The 23,097-nt window shown below is 50.5% G+C and overlaps 1 protein-coding gene across 9 annotated transcripts in view; it reads left to right on the top strand.

Moving 5' to 3' along the window:
* LOC101878504 (protocadherin gamma-C5) overlaps positions 1–22,737 on the top strand; it is an 88,519-nt gene extending 65,782 nt beyond the window's left edge. For 8 of the 9 annotated variants that reach the window (XM_034066653.1, XM_034066652.1, XM_034066651.1 and 5 more), the window contains exons 2-4: positions 4,813–4,871; positions 16,213–16,301; positions 21,438–22,737. In XM_034066653.1, the coding sequence (XP_033922544.1) occupies positions 4,813–4,871; positions 16,213–16,301; positions 21,438–21,664 (375 nt within the window). In that variant the 3' untranslated portion in view covers positions 21,665–22,737. Of the gene's footprint in view, positions 1–127; positions 2,821–4,812; positions 4,872–16,212; positions 16,302–21,437 lie in introns of those variants that run through there. The other variant, XM_031045342.2, reaches the window with a different exon arrangement.
* Positions 22,738–23,097: the final 360 nt, after the last annotated feature.

Raw genomic sequence — 23,097 nt, 5'->3', positions numbered from 1 at the left:
CTGCGCCGTGCGTATTTTGGGGAAGGCGGTGGAGGAGGAGGAGGGAGAGAAAAAGGAGGAGGAGGAGGAGGAGGGGGCTGTGGAGAGACGTAAAACTGTCACTCGTTCCATCCCCTCCGCTAGCCGACTTTGTGTGTCTTTGCGTGCCGAGAAGCGGCTCAGGCGGCCGGGCTGCGATCACCCCCCCTAAACTCCCTCCATCCCTCTGCCCGGCTCCGGCGGTTCCGGCGACGGCTTCCTCCTTGCAGCACCCGCTCGGACGCCCCCGGGGCACCGGGGTTCTGGCGCGGCGGCGGTTGCCGGGGCCGGCAGCGGGGAGGCGGGGGAGGCTGCTCGGAGCCGCCGCCGCTCCGCTCCGCGCTGCTCCGCTCGCACACCCGGCACGGGATGCTTGGGGGACGGGGCTGGCCATGGCAGCTCCCGCTGCTGCTCGCAGCTCTCTCCTGCCTGCCGGCTCCCAGCAGCGCCCAGCTCCGCTACGCCGTGCCCGAGGACCGAGAGCCGGGCTCCTCGGTGGGCGACCTAGCCAAGGACCTAGGGGTGGAGGTGCGGAGCCTGGCCACTCGCAACCTGCGCCTGGTGAGCGAGGGTGGGCAGCGGCACTTCCAGGTGGACTTAGCAGCGGGCGTGTTGCTCCTTGATAGGAGGCTGGACCGGGAGGCACTGTGTGGGCAGAGCCCCACGTGCTCCCTGCACCTCCAGCTCGTCATGGAGAACCCCCTCCAGCTCCACCGTATTGAGGTGGACGTCCTCGACGTGAATGACAACGCGCCCCAGTTCCCTAAGGCAGAGGTGGTCTTGGAGATCACTGAGGTAGCCAACCCTGGGACTCGGCTACCCTTGGAGGTAGCAGAAGACCCGGATATGGGCTCCAACTCCATCTCCACCTATGAGCTCAGCCCCAGCGAGCATTTTGCCCTGAGTATCAACATGAGGGGAGATGGGGTTAAAATGCCCGAGATCATACTTGAAAAAGCACTGGATAGAGAGAAAGTGCCTGTTCATCATTTAACACTGACAGCCCTGGATGGAGGGAATCCGGTGAAATCTGGCACTGCCAAGGTTACCATCCATGTCCTGGATGCAAATGACAACCCTCCTGTCTGTGATCCACCTATATCCAAGGTACACCTGGAGGAGAATGTACCTGTGGGCACTCTAGTCACCAAGTTGAATGTCACTGACCTGGATGAAGGTCCCAACGGGGATGTGGAATATTCTTTCAAAACAAGCAATAATTCACCTGGTAAATTCACCAAGCTGTTTTCCTTAGATCCCCGGACAGGGGAGATCAGAACCAAAGCACCCCTGGATTATGAGGAATCCAGTGCTTATGAGATTGCAGTTCGAGCCAGGGACAAGGGATCTCCAGCCATGGAAGGACACTGTCACCTGCGGGTGGAATTAATTGATATCAACGATAACAGCCCAGAGATTGTACTGACCTCTCTCTCTAGCCCAGTGCAGGAGGATGCAACCCCTGGCACTGTGATTGCCCTCATTGGTGTGAAGGACAGCGATTCCGGTGACAATGGGCAGGTCCGTTTGCAGATAGCAAAAGAGCTCCCGTTTAAACTGGTGTCGTCTTTTAAAGAACATTTCTCACTGGTTACAAATGGTCCCCTTGATCGGGAGAAGGCCAATGGATACAATATCACAGTGAGGGCTGTGGATTCAGGGTTCCCACAGAGGGCTACCCAAAAAACCTTTTACCTCCAAATCGCTGATGTGAATGATAATGCGCCGAACTTCAGCAGCCCTTTTGATACAGCTCACATCCAGGAAAACTCCCTTCCTGGAACTTCTGTCTTTTCAATGTCAGCATCTGATCCTGATGAGGGTAGCAACTCCAAGCTGTCTTACTCCATCTTGGACAATGGGGTGCAGGATATACCCATCTCAACCTACTTCCGAATAGACCAGGACAACGGCACCATCTACACTGTGCGAGCTCTGGACTATGAGCAGGACAAGGTGTTCCAGGTGCCTGTGGAGGTGAAGGATGGTGGGTCTCCTGCACTGAGTAGCACTGCTGTGGTCCATGTGTTTGTCCTGGATGAGAATGACAATGCCCCCACCATTGTCTACCCGTCTGTCCCTAAGGGCTCTGCTTTCCACCAAACCATCCCGATCTTGGCAGAACCTGGCTATCTGGTCACCAAAATTGTAGCTGTTGATGCTGATAGTGGCCATAACGCTTGGTTGTCCTATCAGCTGCAGGAGACTGCTGAGGCTTTGCCTTTCCAAGTGGAACGCCGCTCTGGAGAGATAAGGGTTGCACAGGCTCTCAGAGAGTCAGAAGATCCCCACAGGCTGGTGGTTGAAGTGAGGGACAATGGAACACCATCCCTCTCAGCCTCTGTGGTAATAGTAATTTCTCCAGAGGAAAACAGTGTGCAGGATTTTTCCAAGTCCTTGGACCTCCCCACATTTTCTCCCAAGGATGACAACCTAACTCTTTACCTCATCATCTCCTTGGTGTCCATTTCCCTTGTGTCCTGTGTGATGTTTGCTGTGGCAGCTGCCCGGTGTCTCAGAGCTGGCACTGCCAGCTGGACCTTTGCGGGTTGCTGCCGAGGGACTGGCCGCAAGCCTGCTTCCCATTTCCGTGGGCAAATGAAGCCAGATGGCTTCATCAAGTACCTGGATGTGGGAGGAGTGGGCTTGACCTCCCAGGCACAGAATTACACCTCTTGTTTTTCGCCCATGTCTGACCAGAGTGATTTCCTCTTTGTAAAACCTTTTAGCCATTCTAGCACTGCGGAGACTGTGGCTGCCTCTGAGCAGGTGACCAGCACCTTAGCGAGTCCCTGTGATGGGGTAAGAAAGGGGGGGGTTCTTGCTGTCCTGTCTGCTAAGTGCAATGGTTGTTAATATCTAGGCCAGTTGGCTGTTCTCTGTCTGTCCTACCTGAGAAGGTGCTTTAGGAAACATGTGTCACAGTCACTTCCTGGGAAGTGGCAGGTGAAAGCTTTGTCTCAGTTTGATGGAAGTGGGGAACGGGGTGGGCAGCACTATAAAATCAGAGACTGTGTGTTTGTGGAGCTGGAGTTTTGCCTTGGCCTCATTCGTACTCTTTTCTTTTTAAAGTGATTCTCAGCATGGTCAGGAATATGATTTTTGGTGGTGTTTGACTTTTTGATTCTTTTAACCCCTGCTCATTACAGGGGAGTTGGACTTAGATGACCTCTTCCATCCCAGACTATTTTGTGGTTCTATGATTCTGCATGGCATACAAAATTATCTGAAATCAAAGTTTGTTGGTATTTCTTTTGCTTTGTTTTAGAGGTGTATTGTAGATATTTCTCCTTTCTTAATCCCCAAGTGCTATTGAATACTGATTGTTCCCTGGCAAGGGTCATTCTCCAGCTTGGTTATTCTGAGCGAGGGGCTGAATTCACTGTTTAGCACTGAATATAGTGACATTTTTTGCAAGCATCTTGGTGACCTTATGTGCCCTTGGGCTCGCAGAGACTATAGCCATTTATATTCAGATGTCTAAATATGGATGTAGGTGACTGTGTTTAGCTGTAGCTTTTATGACACTAGGATATAAAAAGTAAAGTAATTTTGTGTCATAAATGCCTGCCCTAAATTTGAAAGTGGTAATTATGACAGGAATTCAAAATATAGATTGGGAAGGGCTTATCTAGTGCAGGACTGTGGTGCAGAAATGTGTATCTCAAATCTGAAGGGCAAGTGTTTAATCAGCTTCATTTGCATGCAGCTTGGGTACCAGTAGGGCCTCTATTTTAGGGGAGTAATTTATTCTAATATATTCTTTCATCAGAATCATCAAAGCTGTGGAGAAATTAGTGAAATCACATTTGCTAAATCAAAATCTAGGTCAGCTTTACCTGTCTTCATTTTTCCTTAGTAATTGCATGTACAAGCAGAATAATCCTATAAAATAGATGTTCCACTGTATGGATGATGAACTGCTCATTCTGAAGGTAACTGAGAGAAATGCTGTTCTTTCCAGGTCGCATGTTATCATTCTGGAGTTAATTAAGGAGATTATGATTCTCGGAAGTATGTGTCTTCCAGACAGCAAACAGTTCTGCTATTTAGTGCTCTTCACAAAGGCGTGATTCAAACAGGAATATACAAGCCTGCTTCATGTTCTTCCTTATTTACAAAATGTCCATTGTCTGATGGTGAAATAACACAGGCAGAAAGTGATACGAGGGCTTACTAATGAAGTGCGCTGCTGTGTCCAAAGTTGATTGTGTCTCCTAAACAAATAATGCTTTTTTCTTTTGCTGTCGGAAGTTAATTCTTTTTCTTTGTGGACAGAAAAATATTGTAATGCTCCAAGGGCACAGCATCTAGGAAAAGTCATTCAAATACAATGTGTGAGATCAGGATTTCAGGCAGGCCTTTTTAAGAACAGAAGAAGGACAGATTAGGAAGGTCTGTTTCCATTTTACCTTCTGGCATTAAAAGCATCTTTCTCAGTATCAGCTACCTCCCCCACTCCCTTGCTCCTCCAAGCTCATTACTTTGGTACCATCTCTCCTGCTGAATTGATGCTCTTATCAGTTTATTTCATGCTTCATTTCTTTCACAGCCTGGTTTCCTGAGCTGCTGTGGAGGATTATTTGCTGAATAGTTTTTTTCATGCTTTTCAGTATTCATGCTGGTTCAGAAATCCTCAAGAAAGAAGGAGGGGGAGCTTTCCTTTTGTTCTAATTGATTTGCTTTACTTGGAAGGAACACGCTGATATTCCACACTGAAATAATCCAGGATCAGTTCGCTTTCATTTTCAAATCAAGAATGGAGGTACTAAAACTCTCCTATTTTCTTTGCAGCAAGCTCAGCCTAACACAGACTGGCGCTTCTCTCAGACCCAGAGACCTGGAACCAGTGGGTAAGTGCCTCTTTCTTCATGTATATGTCTGGTGAATGTTTCTTTCCTTTGCATGCCACTTTCAGTGCTGGAAAGTCCTTGTCTGGTAGCTCTGAGAATGGGTGTTCCCTGTCACTGGTAGAATTGTCCAGCCAAAGAGTCAGAAAGAGTGCTGCTTCTGTGCCAGCTCTGTTTTGTGGTGGTGTGAGCTGTTACTTGCAATGGTGTGTCTGGTTTTGGTGTCTACAGCTCAAGGATAGTCAGGAACCAGAGGGAACTTCAGGTAAAGTTGTGAGATGATTAGGGCACTGGAAAACATGCTTCCCAGAGAAAAGTTTATTCTCTGAAACAGTTTTTCAGCATTTAGACTAGATTCTGAGTCCAAACTCTTGATTGTGTATCTCATGCTTGCTTTTCAGAAAGATTATACGATTTTGCAGTGTCCTGGGATTCAGAAATGCCTGGCTTGTGTGTCTTTGACCATTGGGTTCTATAGAAGGGATGCATTAAATCTGTAAAACACAAAGTTTTATGTGTTAGACTCCCTAAGAAATAAAAGTGGTAGTTGTTCAAGACCAGGTTGGACAGAGCCTTGGGTGGCATGGTTTAGTGTGAGGTGTCCCTGCCCATGGCAGGGGGGTTGGAACTGGATGATCTTAAGGTCCTTTCCAACCTTAACTATTCTATGATTCTATGCTTCCCCATGAACAGATGCCACTAGAAATCACTATGAGTTCCTTTACCAGTCATGGAGCCTCAGGTTCTGTGCTGCTGAAGGGTATTGCCTGCTCTGGGCTGTGGCAGCCCCTGTGGCAGCCAGAGTTTGGGTGGCTGAGGCCCAGGTCCCCAAAGGCCCCTCTAGAGGAACGTGCCCCAGCCACATCTAACTCAGCAAGATCAGGTCCCTCATGAAATGCTTCTATGTGTACTTTTTCCTGTGAGCTAGTCTGGCTGAATCAGGGTTGGGACCCCTGGATCCAACTCTGTTGGGAAGTTTGAAACTTTTCTTGACTTCCTTGGGAAGTGCGATCACCAACATGGGATGGTTCATTCAGGTGAGGAACACTCTCCATACTTCCCAATGGAGCTGGGCAGCTGGGCAGGGGGAGACTAAGGAAGAAATTAATGGTTCAGGAGACTCACAGGAAGGGTATCTCCTAAAGTCAGGTCTTGCTGTCAAAGCCATGGCTGGGTTTTCACATGTGATGTCAAAAAGATAAGAAGCTGGGGCTGCAGAGCAGAGACCTGCCTCCCAAAAGTACACCTCCTGTGACTGTGTGCTTTTGCCTCTGGCCCAGCAGTTGGCTTTTCCTGGCCCATGGTGAGAAACCATTGACAAGCAAATGTCGAGCAGGTGCGCTTCACCTCTCCCATCTTCCCTCCTGGTCCGTAAGCAAGGGTCAGGGATCCTCTTCAAAGGGTGAAATTATTTGAGTACCATCAGGGTAAGAAAGGACTTAAACTTGGAGTCCACCTTCCTCCAACCAGACCGGAAGTACTGTGTATGATCAAACTACCTCCAGGATAACTTATATGTGAAAACATGTACTTTGAGGGGCAAACTGAATTATTATACTCTTGGAGCAGTCAGGAGTAAATACGGATAATGTGCTTCCTTGGCTGGCTGTGGAAAAGAGAGAAGCTTGTACCTCTGTGCTTTGTCATTCCTGGTGGCCACTTGGGCAGCTCCTGTGGAGTTTTATGTGGTGCCACAGGGAGTGTTGGGATTTCAGTGTTGGAGTTTGCAGTTAAACATATGTGGCAGCTGCTTGTGTCTGAGTCGTTGCCTGGGTCTGGCTTGATAATTTAGCTTAATAGAAAATTAAGAGCCTGCTATAGCTAACTTTTTGCCATGATTAAGTTTTGTTACTAGGCTCTTCTAGCTGACAAGGCTAAAATGGAGTGAACCTTTGAAGTAGATAAAGCATTCCTACCAGAAATCAGCCATGGACTTTAAAACAAGGCTGTTGCTGGAATAGTTTTCTCAGAGGTCTGTTGAGTTCCCCATCACTGACAACATTTTAATCAGGAAAAGTCTTCCTAACCATTTACGCTCTAGTTCCAATGACAATTAACAAAGCTCTGTTAATACAGAAGTGCACCAGAGCTGCTGTAATAGCTTTGTTACAGAAGCAAGTAAATGAGCTCCATCAAAGCAAGCTCTATTGCCCCCTCTTCTAGCATCATACTGGTTCTCATCAAGGCACAGATCTGATGCAGTCCAGGCCTACTTAACTCAGTGACAGGAACCTTTTCTCAGGTCATGGGTGCAGTGACCCTCACCCCAGCCTCTGCCTAAAGCTCTTTACAACGCCAGCCCCTTCACAGTGCATAAGAGGGAGCAGCAGCACATGAGGTGGGCAGAGAAAGTGCAGGAAGAAGGACAGCCTCAGAGAGCTAAACTAGCCTAATGTGTTGGTTCTGCTGCATGAGCCATGATGTTACCCCTGATGATCTATGACCTGGGTGCCCACAGTAATCCCCGAAACAGCTGCTAGTAGTTCATGTCAGTGCTGTTGTGTTAGGGGCTCCTGTAATACGGGCTGCCCAGGCTGGCCCTTGGGTTTGGAGAAGGGCTTTGTCTAAGCATAGGCTAGTACTGAAATAACTCAGTGGATTTTAATTCCTGCTGCTTTCCCCACCAGCCTGTCTGTAGGTGCCACATTTGCAATGAAACATCTGTCTTTTTTGGAAAAAAAAATCTTGCTTCTTTTATCCTGTTTTTAAGTTAAATCAAGGGAGATGTTCTTATTCTAAACCTGTGCCACAATAGTAAAGGATGGAAATAGAAAGTGGTATCATGTGTTCAGTGCCCAGCCCTGACGTCTTCCTAGACATCAAACAGGCAAATCCTGGAGAGCAGTCTGCTCCCCGTTGTGCTCTTCCCAGTGTTTTGATGTCTAATGTGTGAATTCCCCAGGCACTGGCTGGTAGTGTAGGTAATAAAGAGGTTGCAGGCCTGAGTCCTGCTCGCTGTTACTCTCTCCAATGTTAGCTCACACCATGAGCCCTCTGAACTGCAGGGCTCTGCTTGGTGCTTGGGGAATGCAGGCCACCTATTAGATGAAAAGGTAAAAATGGGACATGCTTTTAGCTGTATTTGTCTGACCCAAATTAAGTAGCAATAAAGATAATACAGTTTAGGCTTGTGGTTTGAAGGGATCCCAGAAGGAGTTCGGCACTGACCCTAAACCAGAAAGCAGGTTTAAACGCATGTTGTGATTTCTCCTTTGCTGTCTTCATGGGAATGGAAGAAGGAACAATTCTGTCTCTTCTCAGCATAATTCTGTCTACTGAAACAAATTCCACATGTCTCTGAGCACCTGGAACCAAGCAAAACTCTGGGTAAGCTCAAGAAGGGACCGTCTCTCAATCCCATATATAGCTGTTATGGGACAACAAAGAGAATTTGTTCTTTGTCCTGAAGCACAGGGGAGCTCTGGTGCACGCGCTTAGGAAATAAGAGCTCAGATAATATCCTCTGAAAATATGGCAGGGAGTCAGACCTGAGTAGAGCAATTCTCGGTCTTGATGGGGAGAAACAGGAGGATATATACAAATGAATTCATTTAATGATGGTCTTATTTTGTTTTCTAAAAACAAAAACCACCCGTGCTATCTCTGGGCAAATGTGAATGAATACAGAATGATACCAAGCAGCAGATGCTATTCCCAGACAAATCAGATCAGTGGCTGTAGTGGAGATTACAGGGATGAATTGTCCTAAGTGAAGTAGACGTACAGTCTGGCAGTGTTGCAGGATATCCCTTGGGATCACTGGGGTTTCCCCGGGGGGGGGTGGGGGTGGCATGTGGGGGAAGAATGCAGGGACTGGGATTGTACGAGGGACCCATCTGTTTGCTTTTTCACTAGTTGCCAAAGAAAGAGAGACCAGGCTTGTGTCCTGCATGTTCCTGGTACTTGCCTGACCCCAGTAGCTCTTTGTTTTGATCTCTGTGTGATGGTTTATCCAGGAAAACACCAGGATTGAGTCAGGATTTCCTGCCTGGAGGAGTGGGGAGGGCTCTGTGTTGCTCACAGGTGGGCATGGGAGGGTGAGACATACACAGCCTAATATGTTCTCGGCAGCTCATGGGAAGAGTGGGGACAGTCTAAGGCCATGGGAGCAAGGTAGAAGGAGATCAGAGGCAGGTGATCATGGTGGGGGACTTGAAAGGAGATGAGGAGCAGTATGAGAATCCCTGGTCAGTCCTGGGGAGGGAGGAGCAAAGCATACAAAGAAGATATAAAGTGCCATTTCACACACATCACCTCCCCCCCATTTATCCCCTCCAATCCTAAATCTCCCTGTGTTAATGCTTTCCAGTGCTGTTGCGAGGCAGACTCCCCCTCCAAGCCCCAACACAGCCAATAGTGAGGTTCATCATCCCCTGCCTGTGCAGTGGGAGGAAGGAAAGTGCAACAGAAGGTGTTTGGGGCTGACAGTGGGGACGCTGCAGCAGTACCCACCAGAGAGCCATGAAGGAAAGGAGGGATTTTTGTTTGGGTTACATGCAAGAGCTCCAAAAGGCGGCTTGTAGGACTAGCAGCAGCCTGCCTGTGTGTGGTGGGGGACAGGGAGGGGGAAAAGGTGTCCCAATATGGTCCTTAAAGCTCTCAGAAGCATTCTTGGGCCTCAGAGCATGCAGGTACCACCAAAGTGTGGCTGCAGCTTGGAGGGCTTCTGGTGTATGTTTGGGGTCATTAGGAGGTCCTGCATGACACCCCACTATACCAGGACATGCTCTGCCAATGGGACCCCATTGGCATATGTGTGTGTCTTGTGGGACATCCCAGAGCATGCAGCAGCTGGGGCCAGAGGATAGAGAGAGGGAGACATGGACGTTTATGGGCTTACACAGCACAGGGGAGGACACACAGCAGAAAGACAACTGGCCACAGGTAAAGGTTTACCACATCCTTCCTAAAAAGAAATATGTGCTAACCCAGCAGCCATAGGGGAGTTTGTGGGTGTTGTAACCCTTTGGCCATTTATGTTGCAAGTTTGTGTAAAAGTGATAGGACAAGGGGTAACAGGTTCAAACTTAAACAACAGAGGTTTAGACTGGATATAAGGAAGAAATTCTTTACTGTCAGGGTGGTGAGGCACTGGAATGGGTTGCCCAGGGAGGTTGTGAATGCTCCATCCCTGGTGGTGTTCAAGGCCAGGTTGGATGAAGCATTGGGTGATATGGTTTAGTGTGAGGTGTCCCTGCCCATGGCAGGGGGATTGGAACTGGATGATCTTAAGGTCCTTTCCAACCCTAACTATGCTATGATTCTGTGATTCTATGATAGTGGACACAGTAGCAAGTGCTATAAAGCTCATGCACGGATGCACCAGTAGGTGCATGATTCTGTGCTTCTATGACTGTGGTTTCCTATGAAATGCTGCAGAGCAAATGCTGCTTTAAAACATTATGAGGCTGCTCAGAGCCTGGCTTTGCTCCTAGTCTGTGCTGCAGCCCCAGGGTGAAGGTTTGGAGTGGATTTCAGGTGCTGGGACAGGCAGGAGCTGTTTTGATGCTGGGAGCAGGAGTTCCCTGTGGATAACTGCTCTCCTTTCCCCTTGTCCTGCAGAGCTGAGCCAGGGAAAAAACCCTTCAGCTTCTTGGGACTGGAAGCTGGAGGTTTTGTAGTGATGTGTCCTGATCCCACCCCACTTCCACAGCCAGGATACCATGGAGCTGGTCATGCTGTGCATGATGCCTGTGAGCATTTCTGCTTGCAGGTTTCACCTTTTTGTTTATTACAGCTCAAATCTCAGCAGATTCAGTATTTGGGCTTTCTAGTTCATGTACCCCTCTTCAGCTGCATGTTTCCTTCCCTTATTGACCATCCTAGGCCAATAATCCCTTTACCTGTATTTGTCAAGGCCCTTGTAGTCTGAGCTATTTGGATCCTGTCAGATTGGACAAAAGCTAGAGAGTCTTTTATGGAGAAAGGGAAGTATCCTAGTGATGGAACATGTTTCTCATTCTGGAAAGCTTCCAGAATATCAGCAGTTTCATCATCATCACTTTATGTATAGAAACATTATTTTAGGTAATTTAGCAGGTGCTGTGTGTATTAGTTTAACTTTTCTCCCTCCATCTGCTTCCTGCACAGCTGAGCACATGCCATGGCCGGCTGCAGGGGCGCAGGGATCCAACAAATAGGCACAATAGCCTTTCCAAAGCATTTCTCAAAATATCCTTCATGGTGGGTTAAGGATGGCAGCGGGATGGGCTGGGTGAAATAATTCCTGCCCTCAGTTCCATCTCATTCAGGAGGGCTAGAAGAGTCCCTGGAAGGCAGGACACTGCCCCTGGTCCCCTTTTAGAGCCATTGTGGCCTTTTTTTCTGCCTCTGCCTGGCAGTGCAGCATCCCAGCAGCTCAGCTGGCTGGAAGTAAGGGCTCACCGGTGCTTTCAGAGGCTGCAAATCTTTCTCCTGCTTGCCTGCTATAGCATTTTCAATCTCATCTTTGCAAAGTCATGTTCTTAAAGCTGGGCCTCATCCAGGCTCTTGTAATGGCATTACAGAAGCGGCAGGGAATGTGATGGGGGAAGGGCCAGCAGCATCCTCTGTTAAGGAAAGGAGAAGAGCAGGAAATTGTGGTAATTTTGGAGCTGATTCCATTGTTTTCAGAGGCTGGGGGAGGTGGGAGGGTGGTGGGCTGTGGGTTGTGGCTGCGGGAGGCTGGTGTGGGCAGTAGTACAGAAGGATGCTCATCCTGGGGCTGCATCCCCAGCTGTGGGTCTGTGTCCCCAGCACACCTTAAGCGCGGAGGAGGCACAGCACTGGCGAGGACAGATCCATTCCCTCTTTCTTGTCACTTTGCCAGCCTGGAAACACGCAGGCTGAGGTTTTATTGCTGCTGCCTCTGACTGGAGCTGTGTGTGGGAGATGGAAGGGGGATGGGGAGCGCTTGGAGGAAACTGGGAGAGAGAAAACAGAATTGCAGAGGGGGAAGCCTGAGGGGACTGGAGGCTGCCCCAGAACTGGGCTGGAGGAGTGGGTTTGAAGATACCCCTGGCCCGAATGTTGCTCAGGGGGAGCAAAAGGTAGTGAAAAAGGAAGAGACTGGGAGGAGAAACAAACCCCAGTCACATCCCCTCCCTGGAGTGGGGAAGCTTGGGAGCACCAGGGCTATGAGGTGGGACAGGTGCTGAATGGGGGGGGGGATGGCACTGCTGCATGAGCCAGAAAGCCTCACATAAGAGAGGAGGGAGGATGCTGAGGGTGTCCTGGGAAATTCCTGAAGCCAAACGCTGCCTGAAGCCCTGCCAGGCACCCCAGGGTGCTGGGGTCTGGTTCATGGGATGCTGGGCTGTCCTTTCCAGCCCCTGGGGCTCTGAGAGCACTGCTCAGGCACAAATCAACCTGTCCAGTTTGTTGTGGCACTGCTATAGCTCCTGGTTCCAGCTGCGGAGCGAGGAAAACAGTTTTTTCATGACTCCACCAGGCAGTTGTGCAAATCACTGTTTGCGAGGCCTTTGGCTGCCATAGTGATGAGCTCCATAGCAACCCCAGCAGGAAATGAATAATTCTGGGCTCTGCTCGAAATGGGAGTTAAAAAGGGATGCGGTGGTTGGGGTGCTGTGAAATAGCTGATCAGCAAAGCACCCAGGTCCACCCTGCGCTGCTGGGGCAAATGCCCTTGGTAATGGGGCAACCTCATGATGCAGCATGTTGTGGGGCTGTGTCAGAGCTGAAGGGCAAGCCTTTCATTTCAGTGTTCCCTAATTTCCACATAGAGAGGTTTAATGAAGCTGTTTGCAGGTTGTGCATTGGCTGTACCTGCTGTGCTGGCACAGCCCCTGTCCTGTGCTGTGTGTTCACCATGCCTGGAACCCCCCCCCAAAGATGCTGCATCCCTTGGTTTGTCTCAAACGTGGGTTTGCTTCCTTCCCTCCAGTCCTAGCGGGGCTGGAAACGTTCCCAGAAATGAAAGCCAGCTCTTGTCTGAGCTTTGAAGTGTGGAGTAGGATTGAACAGAGGGGAAAAAAATCTCTCTTATGGGGGATGGGTTTTTAGGAAAAAAAAAACCCCACTATTGAGTGAATGGCATTTGTATTATAAACAGGGAGTCCTTGGAATCATTTCTGTAGGAACCAGCCCTCCCCTTCCAGGCAGCCTCCCCGAAGCAGTGCCCCAGCAGTGCTGCACTGGGGGGAGTCTGAGGTCTGCCCATTCCAGGCAGGGGAGCAGGGCAGGGCAGGCTGCTCGCTATTGAATCAGTGATTCAGCTCTGATTCACAACTCCATCCTATCTCCGTGGAAGGCAGCCAGACCTGGTCATCAGCTGTGTGCCTTCTGCCAAAGCAAGAAGTTATTTTTGGGTGTTTTTAGATTACAGCACTTATTTTTTTCATGTGCCTCTGAATTCTGAATTATTGCACTGCAAGTAATTGAGGCACTTGAATTTCCTGCTTAGACAACAGAGCTCAACCATTTTTTGCAACTCTAAGGCATTTCTGAAATAGCTTTCCTGGATCACAGGGAGCAGGCACACAGCTTTGGGGCTGTTTATGCAAAATTTGGGAGCACTGGGTGCAGCATGCTTGCAGAGAAGGGCTGCACCAGGCTGAAAGTGAGTCACCAGTGTACCCTTCCTGGGATGGAAGCTGACTGGGTGTTACTGGTGAGATTGTAGCCAGCAGATCAAGAGTAGGGATGATTGCTGTCTGGTCGGGGAGCTCAGTGAGCTTGGGGGTCCTGGTTCTACCTCCAACGTCAATGCCCTGACCACAGGGTGAGCATTTTCTTCTGTGCATTCCTGCTGTCCTAGGGTGCACAGGTTTGATGGGAGGCAGGAGAAGCTTCTGTCTTGTGCAGCTCATTGCCTGAAGGAGAGGTGGAAGGAAAGAGTCTTTCAGGAGGTGGAAAATGTGATGCTGGCACTGCTGCGTCAGGGAAGGAGTTGAACCTGGGTCTCTGCTTTCAAACCACAGTTCAAACCACTGGAATATTTCAATTAAAAAGGAGATATTTGGCACTTCCTTGTGATTTCCCTTTCCCCATACTTGGATGCTATCACCACACTGGGGCAGTTCCCTGAGCCAGGAGCAGCAGCTTGGAGGCACTGGGATGTTTCTGGACAGCTTTCCTGCAGCCCTGAAAAATCTGGAAACCTCAACTGCGCCAGTGGGGCAGGAGCTACTGGGGTTAACTGGTGGCTGAATGGGTTGTGGTTTGCAATGGGGTTTAGTGCAAAAAGGTTCCTAAGTCCTTTATTGGATCTAGCCTGGGGCTCTATTCCCAGCCCTGCTTCTGACAGTAACAGGTCATTGCAGCCCCAGGGCTGTCCCCACCTTGTCCTCACTGCCTGGGTTGCCTGCATGCTGCTGGCTGGCCCAACAGGCAGTCAGGGCAGCAGTGTCCATGTCTGAGTAGTCTCAGCACAGCCATCATGCAAGCACAGAAATCCATTTGTGAGGCAGGCAAACAGTGCTCCTGGCCTTCCTGAAACCGTGCCACCACACACGTTGTGGAGGAGGGATATAAATAGTTTTTGAGATGCCCTGGGTTGCAGCAGACAGCAGGTATTTCAGAAGTGGTGCTGTGTGTTCAGAAGTGATCATGCCAGGGCAGCCCCTGCTACATTAGTGATTGGATTCATCCTCCATGGGTAAACCAGTGTGAGAGCAGTGCCCTGCCTGGCTGGGGATGGATCAGGCAGGCAGTACAGAAGGGGAAGGGATGGATGGTCAGGTGGTCCTGGCACAGGTCCTTTGTGTCTCTGGACAAGTTGCTTAAGATGAGATTTTGCACAGAGTACATGGGAGCATCCATACACGTATCTATGCTCAGAACCCGTGTTTCAAAGGGAGTCTGACTACAAAGTCACTGTGGCAGATACATCCTTCAAGGACATGCCTGTGGGTCCATCCCACTTCCAAAAGGGCCATGTTGAGCCCGTCCTGTGTGAGGGCTGCCACAGGCACAGCCAGTGAGGGCACTTGGATAGCGAGATGCTTGGCATGGGGGTGAAGAGCCCATCTGCTGCCCAGCACTTGGTGTTGAGGTGGCATCAGCAGTACCTGTGCTGGCAGCTCAAGCATGAAGCTGCCAGCAGGAGACCTCAGAGCTGCGGGAGATCTTGGCTGCTTGAGCATGTCTGAGCAGGGCTTTGGGGTCTGGCAGCTCCTGGGTGTCCACAGCAGTGGAGTAGGAGGCCACATCTGTGCCTTGTAGCCTGATATTTGAACACTTGCCCTGGGAAACAGGCTCAGCTCTCTCCAAGAGAAAGGGCTTTCAAACTCCCCTGTCTCACTTCTGGAGAGCTCCCAGCTGCAAGAACAGGGCCGCCCTCGTGCCAAGCAAGGCAGCACACAGCCAAGGGGTATTCTGAGTATTCTGGTATCCCAGCAGGTGGCAAGAGCTGTGGTTATCAGAACACTCAGTAGGGAGAGGTGGTCTGACTGATGTGGTCACTTAAGGTCGGAGCAGAGGAGGGCACAGGAAGCTGATGAAATGTTCAGGTCTCTGCTGAAAGCAGGAAGGTTCCGGAGGGGCTCTGGGAGAGCAGCCCTGACCCCTCTGGAGGGGAAGTGCCAGCACCAGTGAGTGGTGGCTGAGCACAGCTGGCACCTGGCAAACATGAAAGCAGGGCTTGTTCAACTCTGCACAGGCTGCTGATTGTAGCCTCAGCCACAAAACCTCCTTGGCTAAAGTCTAACAGCATCCCCAGAGCTTTCCCAGGCACATCTGTGGTGCTCAGCCCTCCCATCAGCCAGTCCAGGGAACCAAACCTCCCTTCTCTTCCTGTTGCTCCAGCTTCCCCAGAGCTGTTTGCTGCCAGCTTTGCAGAGCTGATGCCTGCTCTTGGACTCCCTTCAGAGCAAGTTTTGCAGTGCCAGGCAGGTGCCTCCATGCTGATCCCAAAGCCCACCTAGCCACAGGGTTTTCTCACCTTCCATCCTGTGAATGCAGTTGTACCCTGAAATAGCTTGAGTGGTGTATCCACTCACATGGCCTGGAAAAGGACAAGGGGACCTGATCACACAAGGGTGAAAGCATATCTGGGGCTTTAGGACCAGCATGTTTTTGGCAGTATTGCATTGTATCAGTGGGAAGGTGTTGGTGGGATTTTGAGGTGATAAGGTGTTGGCTGTCTCTGAAGTCACAGGTGTTGCTGGAAGCACCACTGAGTCCCCAGGTGCTTTTGGTGTTGCTGGTTCTTCTTCAAAAGCCTGGTGGGGGATAGAGACCTCTGGAAGAGTTATTTAATAGGCCAGTGTTATTTACTAGAAGGATTTAAAGCCTGCAGCTCCTCTCAACCGGCAGACAAACCTACAGCCTTGTTTTCTGATGTGCCGTAACAAGCTCACTCATGAATGGGCTGCAGTAACTTGCTGTTTCTTTTCTCTTCCCATAGCTCCCAGAATGGAGAGGAAGGTGGAGCCTGGCCGAACAACCAGTTTGACACAGAGATGCTCCAAGCCATGATCCTGGCTTCAGCAAATGGTTGGTCTCCATTGCGTGTGGGAAAACCATGGCTCATGCTCTTGTGTGGACATCTCAGTGCATGCTCTTAGATAGGATGCTGATTGGATTGATGTATCTGTTAACTGGGGTAGCTTCAGAAGTCCTTCTTCAGCAGAAGATGGTGGAAAAGCACTGTCTGTGTTACCCTGCAGAGGAGAAGGGTCAGGAAGGATTCAGGCAGAGGAGATACCAAATAGCCATCAGCGTCAGGCATGCTATAGAAAGGGCTACCTCTTCCATGCAAAATATATTCTGTATGTACTGGACAGAATGTTATCTGGCTTGTGATGCAATTCTGTTACATGAAGGAGACAGTCTTGAGATGATGTTTTATAAACTACTTGGTTCCAAAAGGTCACTGTAAATGAAACCTTTGCTGTGTTGCAACTTGCTATAAGGCAAGGATGTAGGAAGCCTGAAAGATTTGCTTGTGGCTAGAGAGTAGGCCAGGAATACAGTAAATGCCTGACTCAGTATCCCCAGCAAACCTTCTGTTCAGAGACACTGGTTTGCACCAGTGGTTCACTGCAGTTGTATTCACAGGGTTTTGGTTTGGGGTCATTTTGGGTTGGTTTGTTCTGATTTACAGCTGTGCCACGTGGAAGCGGTGGGCAGGGAGGGGTATTCCCATGCACCCACGGTCACGAAGTGCAATTATCACTCTGCGCAGATGAAGAGGCTGTTTTTCATGCAGCTTTTATTTATAAATACCTCACACTCCTTTCCCCCTCAATTTAAAAATAGAAGCAACAGCACAGCCATAAAACCTTGTGCAGAATGCTTGGGATGCTTCCTTTGAGCTGCTGGGAGAGAAAGAATCTGGGGGAGGGGGATGGCTTTGGCGTTGCTTTCTTGGAAAGCTGCTGCGGATGAACTTTGCTGTTGTGCAGACACCAGGCAGCCTGGAGACACAGCTGCTGTGGCCAGGGGAGGGATAAAGTTCTTGGGCAAGGGACTTGTTTACACTCAAGGGAAAGGAACAATGTGAAAACGTGTCTCTGCTCTGAAAAACGACCATGGAAAAATATCCTCCGGGGTTGCATGTGGTTATCATCACCCAGTGCCGCCAGATCCGGTTTCCTCGCACAAATAACTCTGTTTTTCTGACTGCTGCTCCAGCCAGAGCACCAGAGAGCTGAGCAGATCCCTTCAAGGTTAAGCCCTGACTTCCATGTAGCCCTGAGCCCCATTGCAGCCTATCTCCCCCGGGCCACAAGTCTCCACAGTCCTAACCTCTCCCACGGCTTCAGTTCACCCTGGGGGTTAATTTAAAGCAGATCCATCTGCCAGATCAGGGCTTCCTCTGCTGCAGCCCCACAAGAGGATGGCCCTATGCACTCCATCCTTTCCTTCCCCATGCCGGGGCCTTGCTGTGCTGGAGGGAGAGAAGGAGGGAGGGAGGGATGGATGGATCCACCTACAGGCACAGTACAAGCTTTTTCCACCAGCACTGTGCTGTGATGTCTCCCCTGTTCTCTGCCTCCTCTTTTCTGCTCTCATAGTGAGAGCTCATAGTGTTGATTGCAGCAATCTTCAATTAGGGGCAGTGTTAATCCCCATTAAGATTTGTGCTGCCCATCCTTGGGTGGTGTTTCCTGGCTTTTTTAATTATCATCTCTTACTTTCATGTGCTGAGCTCTGAGCTCTGGGGTGGCAGGTGGGACACAGTGGCAGAGGTGATGGCACTGTGTGCTGAGTACCAATTTCCCTCCACACCATGTCAAACCCACGCTCAAGATGCATTTACCAGAGACCATCTGGGAGTAAGGAACTCCTCTGATGCTGCTCAACTCCATGAGCTAAGGATGCTCCCTAGAAGTGGCTGTGGACACCATGAATGCATCCTTACCCTCTGCCGGGTGTTATCCTTTGCTTCAGCAAGAGGCCAAGCTGGTCCTGCCATGCCAAGGCTGCGCAATCCAGTGGCTTTGGGGATTAAATTATTTGCCCAGTGGTTAAGCCACACTCCCAGGCTGGAGTGCCTGGGGAGCTGCTTTTCCCCCAGGGCTGTGACTGCTGTAGGGCTTCTGTCTCCCTTCCTGGGCTTCCTTCCTCTGGATCTTCAGAGATTTTCAATGCTCTGAGGGCTGGAGCAGCTCTGCTCTGGAGCCAGGCTGAGAGAGCTGGGCTGGGGCAGCCTGGACAAGAGAAGGCTCCTGAAGGGGAGACCTGAGAACAGCTCCAGTGCCTAAAGGGGCTGCAGGAAACCTGGAGAGGGGCTTGGGACAAGGGCCTGTAGGGACAGGCCAAGGGGAATGGCTTTAACCTGCCAAAACAGGGGAGACTGAGATGAGCTCTTAGGCAGAAGCTCTTCCCTGTGAGGGTGCTGAGGCGCTGGCACAGGGTGCCCAGAGAAGCTGTGGCTGCCCCATCCCTGGCAGTGCTCAAGGCCAGGTTGGACACAGGGGCTTGGAGCAGCTGCTCCAGTGGAAGGTGTCCCTGCCTGTGGCAGGGGTTGGAACTGGGTGAACTTTAAGTTCTCATCCAACACAAACCAGTCTGGGATTCTATGATTCTGTGTTCTCCTTCCCTTGCAGCTGGAAACAACATAAAAATCTGTGTTTTGAGCCATCTGAAGGGGCAGAGGCAGCTGCAAAGACAGACCAAGGAGCACAGATGCTCCAGGACACCAGACACGAAAGGACAGACATCCTGTCCTTAAAATACTCCAGCTTCCAGGGAGAATTTATAGGGGTGCCATGAGATGATGGGAGAGCAGACAGAAAGGCAGCTGGAGGAGGTCCTTCTCCCCAGCTCTGCTGCCTGCAGGCAGGGGCAGACACTCTATATTGGGTTCTCCTGAAAGCCCCCCAGCAGCTGCAGCAACACATGCTCTGGGGCTGCCTCCAGCCTCTCCTCTGCTCTGCCCATGAGGCCAATGGAGCTGCTAGCTGGTTATTTTTGTGAACCCCAAATCCTTGTTTTCCTTCTCAGGACCATTTAGGATAATGGCTGGCTGCTGGTAAGGGCTGAGTGTAACCTTTCCAGTAACAAGAGCTGAAGGGCCCTGCTTGGCAAGAGCAGCTCAGTGCCCATTTATAAACCTCTATTGTCCCTGTTCTCTCTTCTTTTCGGCCTTAATGTCAGTGTTACCTAGAAACAGCCCTTTTCCCTGGGACCAACTGGCAGGCTGGGAACTTCATGGGTGGCTTTCTCTCCCCTGTGAAGAACTTGTGACTGCAAACTAGTTCATGGGGACCACTTGTCCTGGGTGGTGCTGGCAGCCCCCCCAGTCCCATCACTGCTCAGACGCCTGATGTAGCTGGGATGGCCCAGGGCAGCAAAGAAGGTTTCCAAGCCCACCAAGCCCCCGACTGGGCTCTCTACAGCTACAAGAGCCTTGAAAACGTTATTTCCCCTGCTGCCAGAGGCCATAGTCCACCTGCAAGTCAGTCCCTGGGTGCAGCCTGGTCTGACCCCACGTCTCCAGCCATCCCATTCCCGGTTTAACACCCTGATGAGTGTGGTGTTGTGCTGGTTATTAATGAAATAAACTGCTGATAAGACAAGTGTGGGTGATAAATAAGTATCATCGACTGTATATGCACATCTCCTGCAGCCCGAGATCCTTAAAGCCCTGCCAGATTTGGGACCCACTTAATGGTCTAATTCTCCTTCTGGTGGCTGCTTCCACAGTGGGAAGCAAAAGGCATTTCCCCACGCTGGTTCCCTGTGTTTATACACTGCCCTGTGCATCCCCTGGCCTCAGGGCACAACGTCCCCCTGGTTTTGGACTCGCTGTGTGTTTACCTCCTCTGGCTCCAGCAGAGCAGCTGTAACTTTTCAAGCTGCAGTTGCTTCATACTTCTGACCCCTGTGATGGGATGTGTACATGGCAGTATTGCAGGGGATGGGGGGATGTGGCCCAGCTTTTTGTCTAGCTTTCTGGCTGGCTTAGCCACCTCCATCTGCTTAGGGGAAAGCAAAGGCAACAAAGAGGCATGCATGGATCTCATATGGAGACAGGAGAAACACGTGAGGACTGGCCCATGATCTCTGCTTGTTGTTTTTCTTTATTCCTGTTGTCTCTCCACCTTCAAAAGGAGGGAGCAGAAGCCCTGGACTCTGCCTTGGGTCCTTCGTGTGCTCTTGCTGGGTCTCTCCAGCCTCCCAGGAGAGTGTGTCCACAGCCATGAAACAGTTAAAAGGCTGAGATAGGATCCACAGTATCCAAGGCAGAGAATTGGGTTTAGCAAATCATTTCTGAGCAGGGCTGGGCAAGGATCCCACCCTGAGCTGTGCACAGGCAGTTGCACTGAAGCACATCATGCAGCAGCCCATGGCAACAAGCATCGCTTGTGCCTTGCCATCCCCCCATGCTCATTTCTCCCCCTGCTTCCATGCATCTCCCCTGTCTCCATCTGGTTGCTACCTTACAGCCATGCCCCAGCAACCCAGGGGGAATCTGAGCCCTTCCCCATCCCTATGCTTGCTCTCTCCATGCTGGAGCTTTACAGAGCAACAGGAATGAATTTGCCTTCCCCTCCCCCTGCTCCCAGATCTGGACCATCTGATGAGCTTCAGCATTGATTTCCTTTGTGCTCGGCTTCCTAGAGCCATTTTGCAGTACTGCAGGGGAGGGGTTTTCTTTCTCCTGTGCTCTGCTCCCTGAATAAACCTGGCTGGAGAAATACTGGGGGCAGGGTTTTAAATGCAATGGAAAAACAAAATAGTATTGGCTTTCCCTTAATGCGTTACTAATGGTTGTGGCTGTGCAATATGTTTGTAATGAGGATGCTTTCGGGGGGGAGGGCTTGTTTTTCTGTGGAGGGGGGCAAAGCAGGCAGCAGCAGGCAGGCAGGGAGGGACAGGCAGCCCCATCACTGCCAACGGCAGAGGAGAGGTTGGTTGGAGGCCCCAAATCCCAAGACTTTAGCAACCATGTGAGATGAAAACAAGGAATTTTGGTGCCGGCTGTGCCGTGCTCTCCATCATGCAAATTGCAGCCATCCCATGGAGCAATGGCACTGGAGGGTAATGAAGGGTTGGGGTGAGGTTTGGTGGCACCGAGGTCTGGGTTTGACACCCAGTGAGAGCCTTTTGGGTATGCTGATGCTTGTCTGACAGTAACAACCTGCTCTTCTCTTTTCCCCCACCCTCTGGTGTCCCTCACAGAAGCTGCTGATGGCAACTCAACGCTGGGTGGTGGGACGGGCACCATGGGGCTGAGCGCCCGCTATGGCCCCCAGTTCACCCTGCAGCATGTCCCTGATTACCGGCAGAACGTCTACATCCCGGGCAGCACTGCCACCCTCACCAACGCTGCCGGCAAGCGCGATGGCAAGAACGCTGGTGCCTCGGGAGGCAACAAGAAGAAGTCCGGGAAGAAGGAGAAGAAGTAGAGAAGAAGAAGGAGACCTTAGAGCCACAGGGCAGCCGGCTCCAGCACTCCCTCAACACACAGCTCAGGCCGGAGGATGAATGTGAATTTGTTGTGATGCTAAAAGTAGGAAACTCTGCGAATGTATCTCCTCATCATCATCAGAGCTAGGAGCAGGGTCTCGCTGCTGTTAGATCTCATGATGAAAACCAATCCGGAAGCTAAACTGAATGCAAACAAGTGCCCTGTGAATACTTGCTAATGTTTTATACGATCCCTTGGGTGTTAGAATATGCAAGGGCAGAAGGTCTTCTGTCACATCTTCGGATCCAGTTTGCTCCCAGATAGTCCTAGAAAGGCACAAGGCTTGTGCTTGGCTTTGCCCAGTGTAAATAATTTTAGCAGGGATCTTTTAATTTATAGACCTTCAATCATTTTTGCTTTGGAAAGGAAGTTCCTAGCTTAGAGCCCATGCTCCAGATCTTTGCTCTTAAACTTTCCATTAGTAAAATTCACCCTCAGTTAATGATAGCGATGGATTTGTTGCTGAGAAGTTGGTAGGGAGTGCTTCAGTTCCTGCTTCCCTGTTACCTGGAAAAACAGTAAGTGTTTATATTGCATGAGTCAAAAGGAATATGGCAAAGCTGCATCCTAAACATTTATTTTCTTGTTTTAAAGTGCAACCACTGATGGCCTGAAATACGAGATTAAAACCCCCCTCCTGATGTCAGAGGTAGGGAATTCAATGAGGAGCATGCCGAGGTGTGCGGCAGCTGCCCCAGCGGTTCTAGGGGTCTCCGAAGAGCAGACACATCTCATCCCTTCTTTGCAGTAAATATTTATATGTACAGTCAATGTTCTTCTGGAATTAAAGCTAAGAGAGTCTCACTCCCCTGTGGCCAGGTGGCCATCTGGCCAAGTCCCCATCAAGGGGACCGGGGGACGATGCTTCACGCTTCTGCACACCGTTTCTGCATGCACATCCTTCACCTCACGCCTGCACTAGCACAGTTAGCTCCGTGGACCCAGAGAAATCCTCGCATGCCCATGCAGCGTGGTGTGAACAGCCCCTCTGTGCTGGGGCTGCTTTGGGAGGGGTGGGATGGGTGGGATGGGTGAAATGGGATAGGGAAATTAATCACTTCTTATTTGAGGGTTATTTGGGGTCTCAGCCAAAGGGGGAGATCTACGGAGCTGCTGGTGCATGGCTTTGAGAGTTGGTGACTGAGTAAGTGATGGTTGGTTCGATGGCGTTTGGGGACCGGACCTGGGGAAGCGAGCCAAGAGCTGGGGGTGAGCATAGGGTGATCCTGCAAAGCTGGCAAGCCAGGGCAATGAGGTGGGGATGTCACGAGGGACCACGCCAAGCCAGCCCAGATGAGATGTTCCCACTGGCTTTGGGCTTTCCACTCCATGTAGGGAATCAAAGGGTGAGGAATAGAGTTTCTCCACATG

The sequence above is a fragment of the Melopsittacus undulatus genome, chromosome 10 (genome assembly GCF_012275295.1).
Source record: "Melopsittacus undulatus isolate bMelUnd1 chromosome 10, bMelUnd1.mat.Z, whole genome shotgun sequence".
Taxonomy (NCBI): domain Eukaryota; kingdom Metazoa; phylum Chordata; class Aves; order Psittaciformes; family Psittaculidae; genus Melopsittacus; species Melopsittacus undulatus.
Note: the sequence above shows the minus strand (reverse complement) of the source record. Positions and strands in the feature narration are given on the sequence as shown.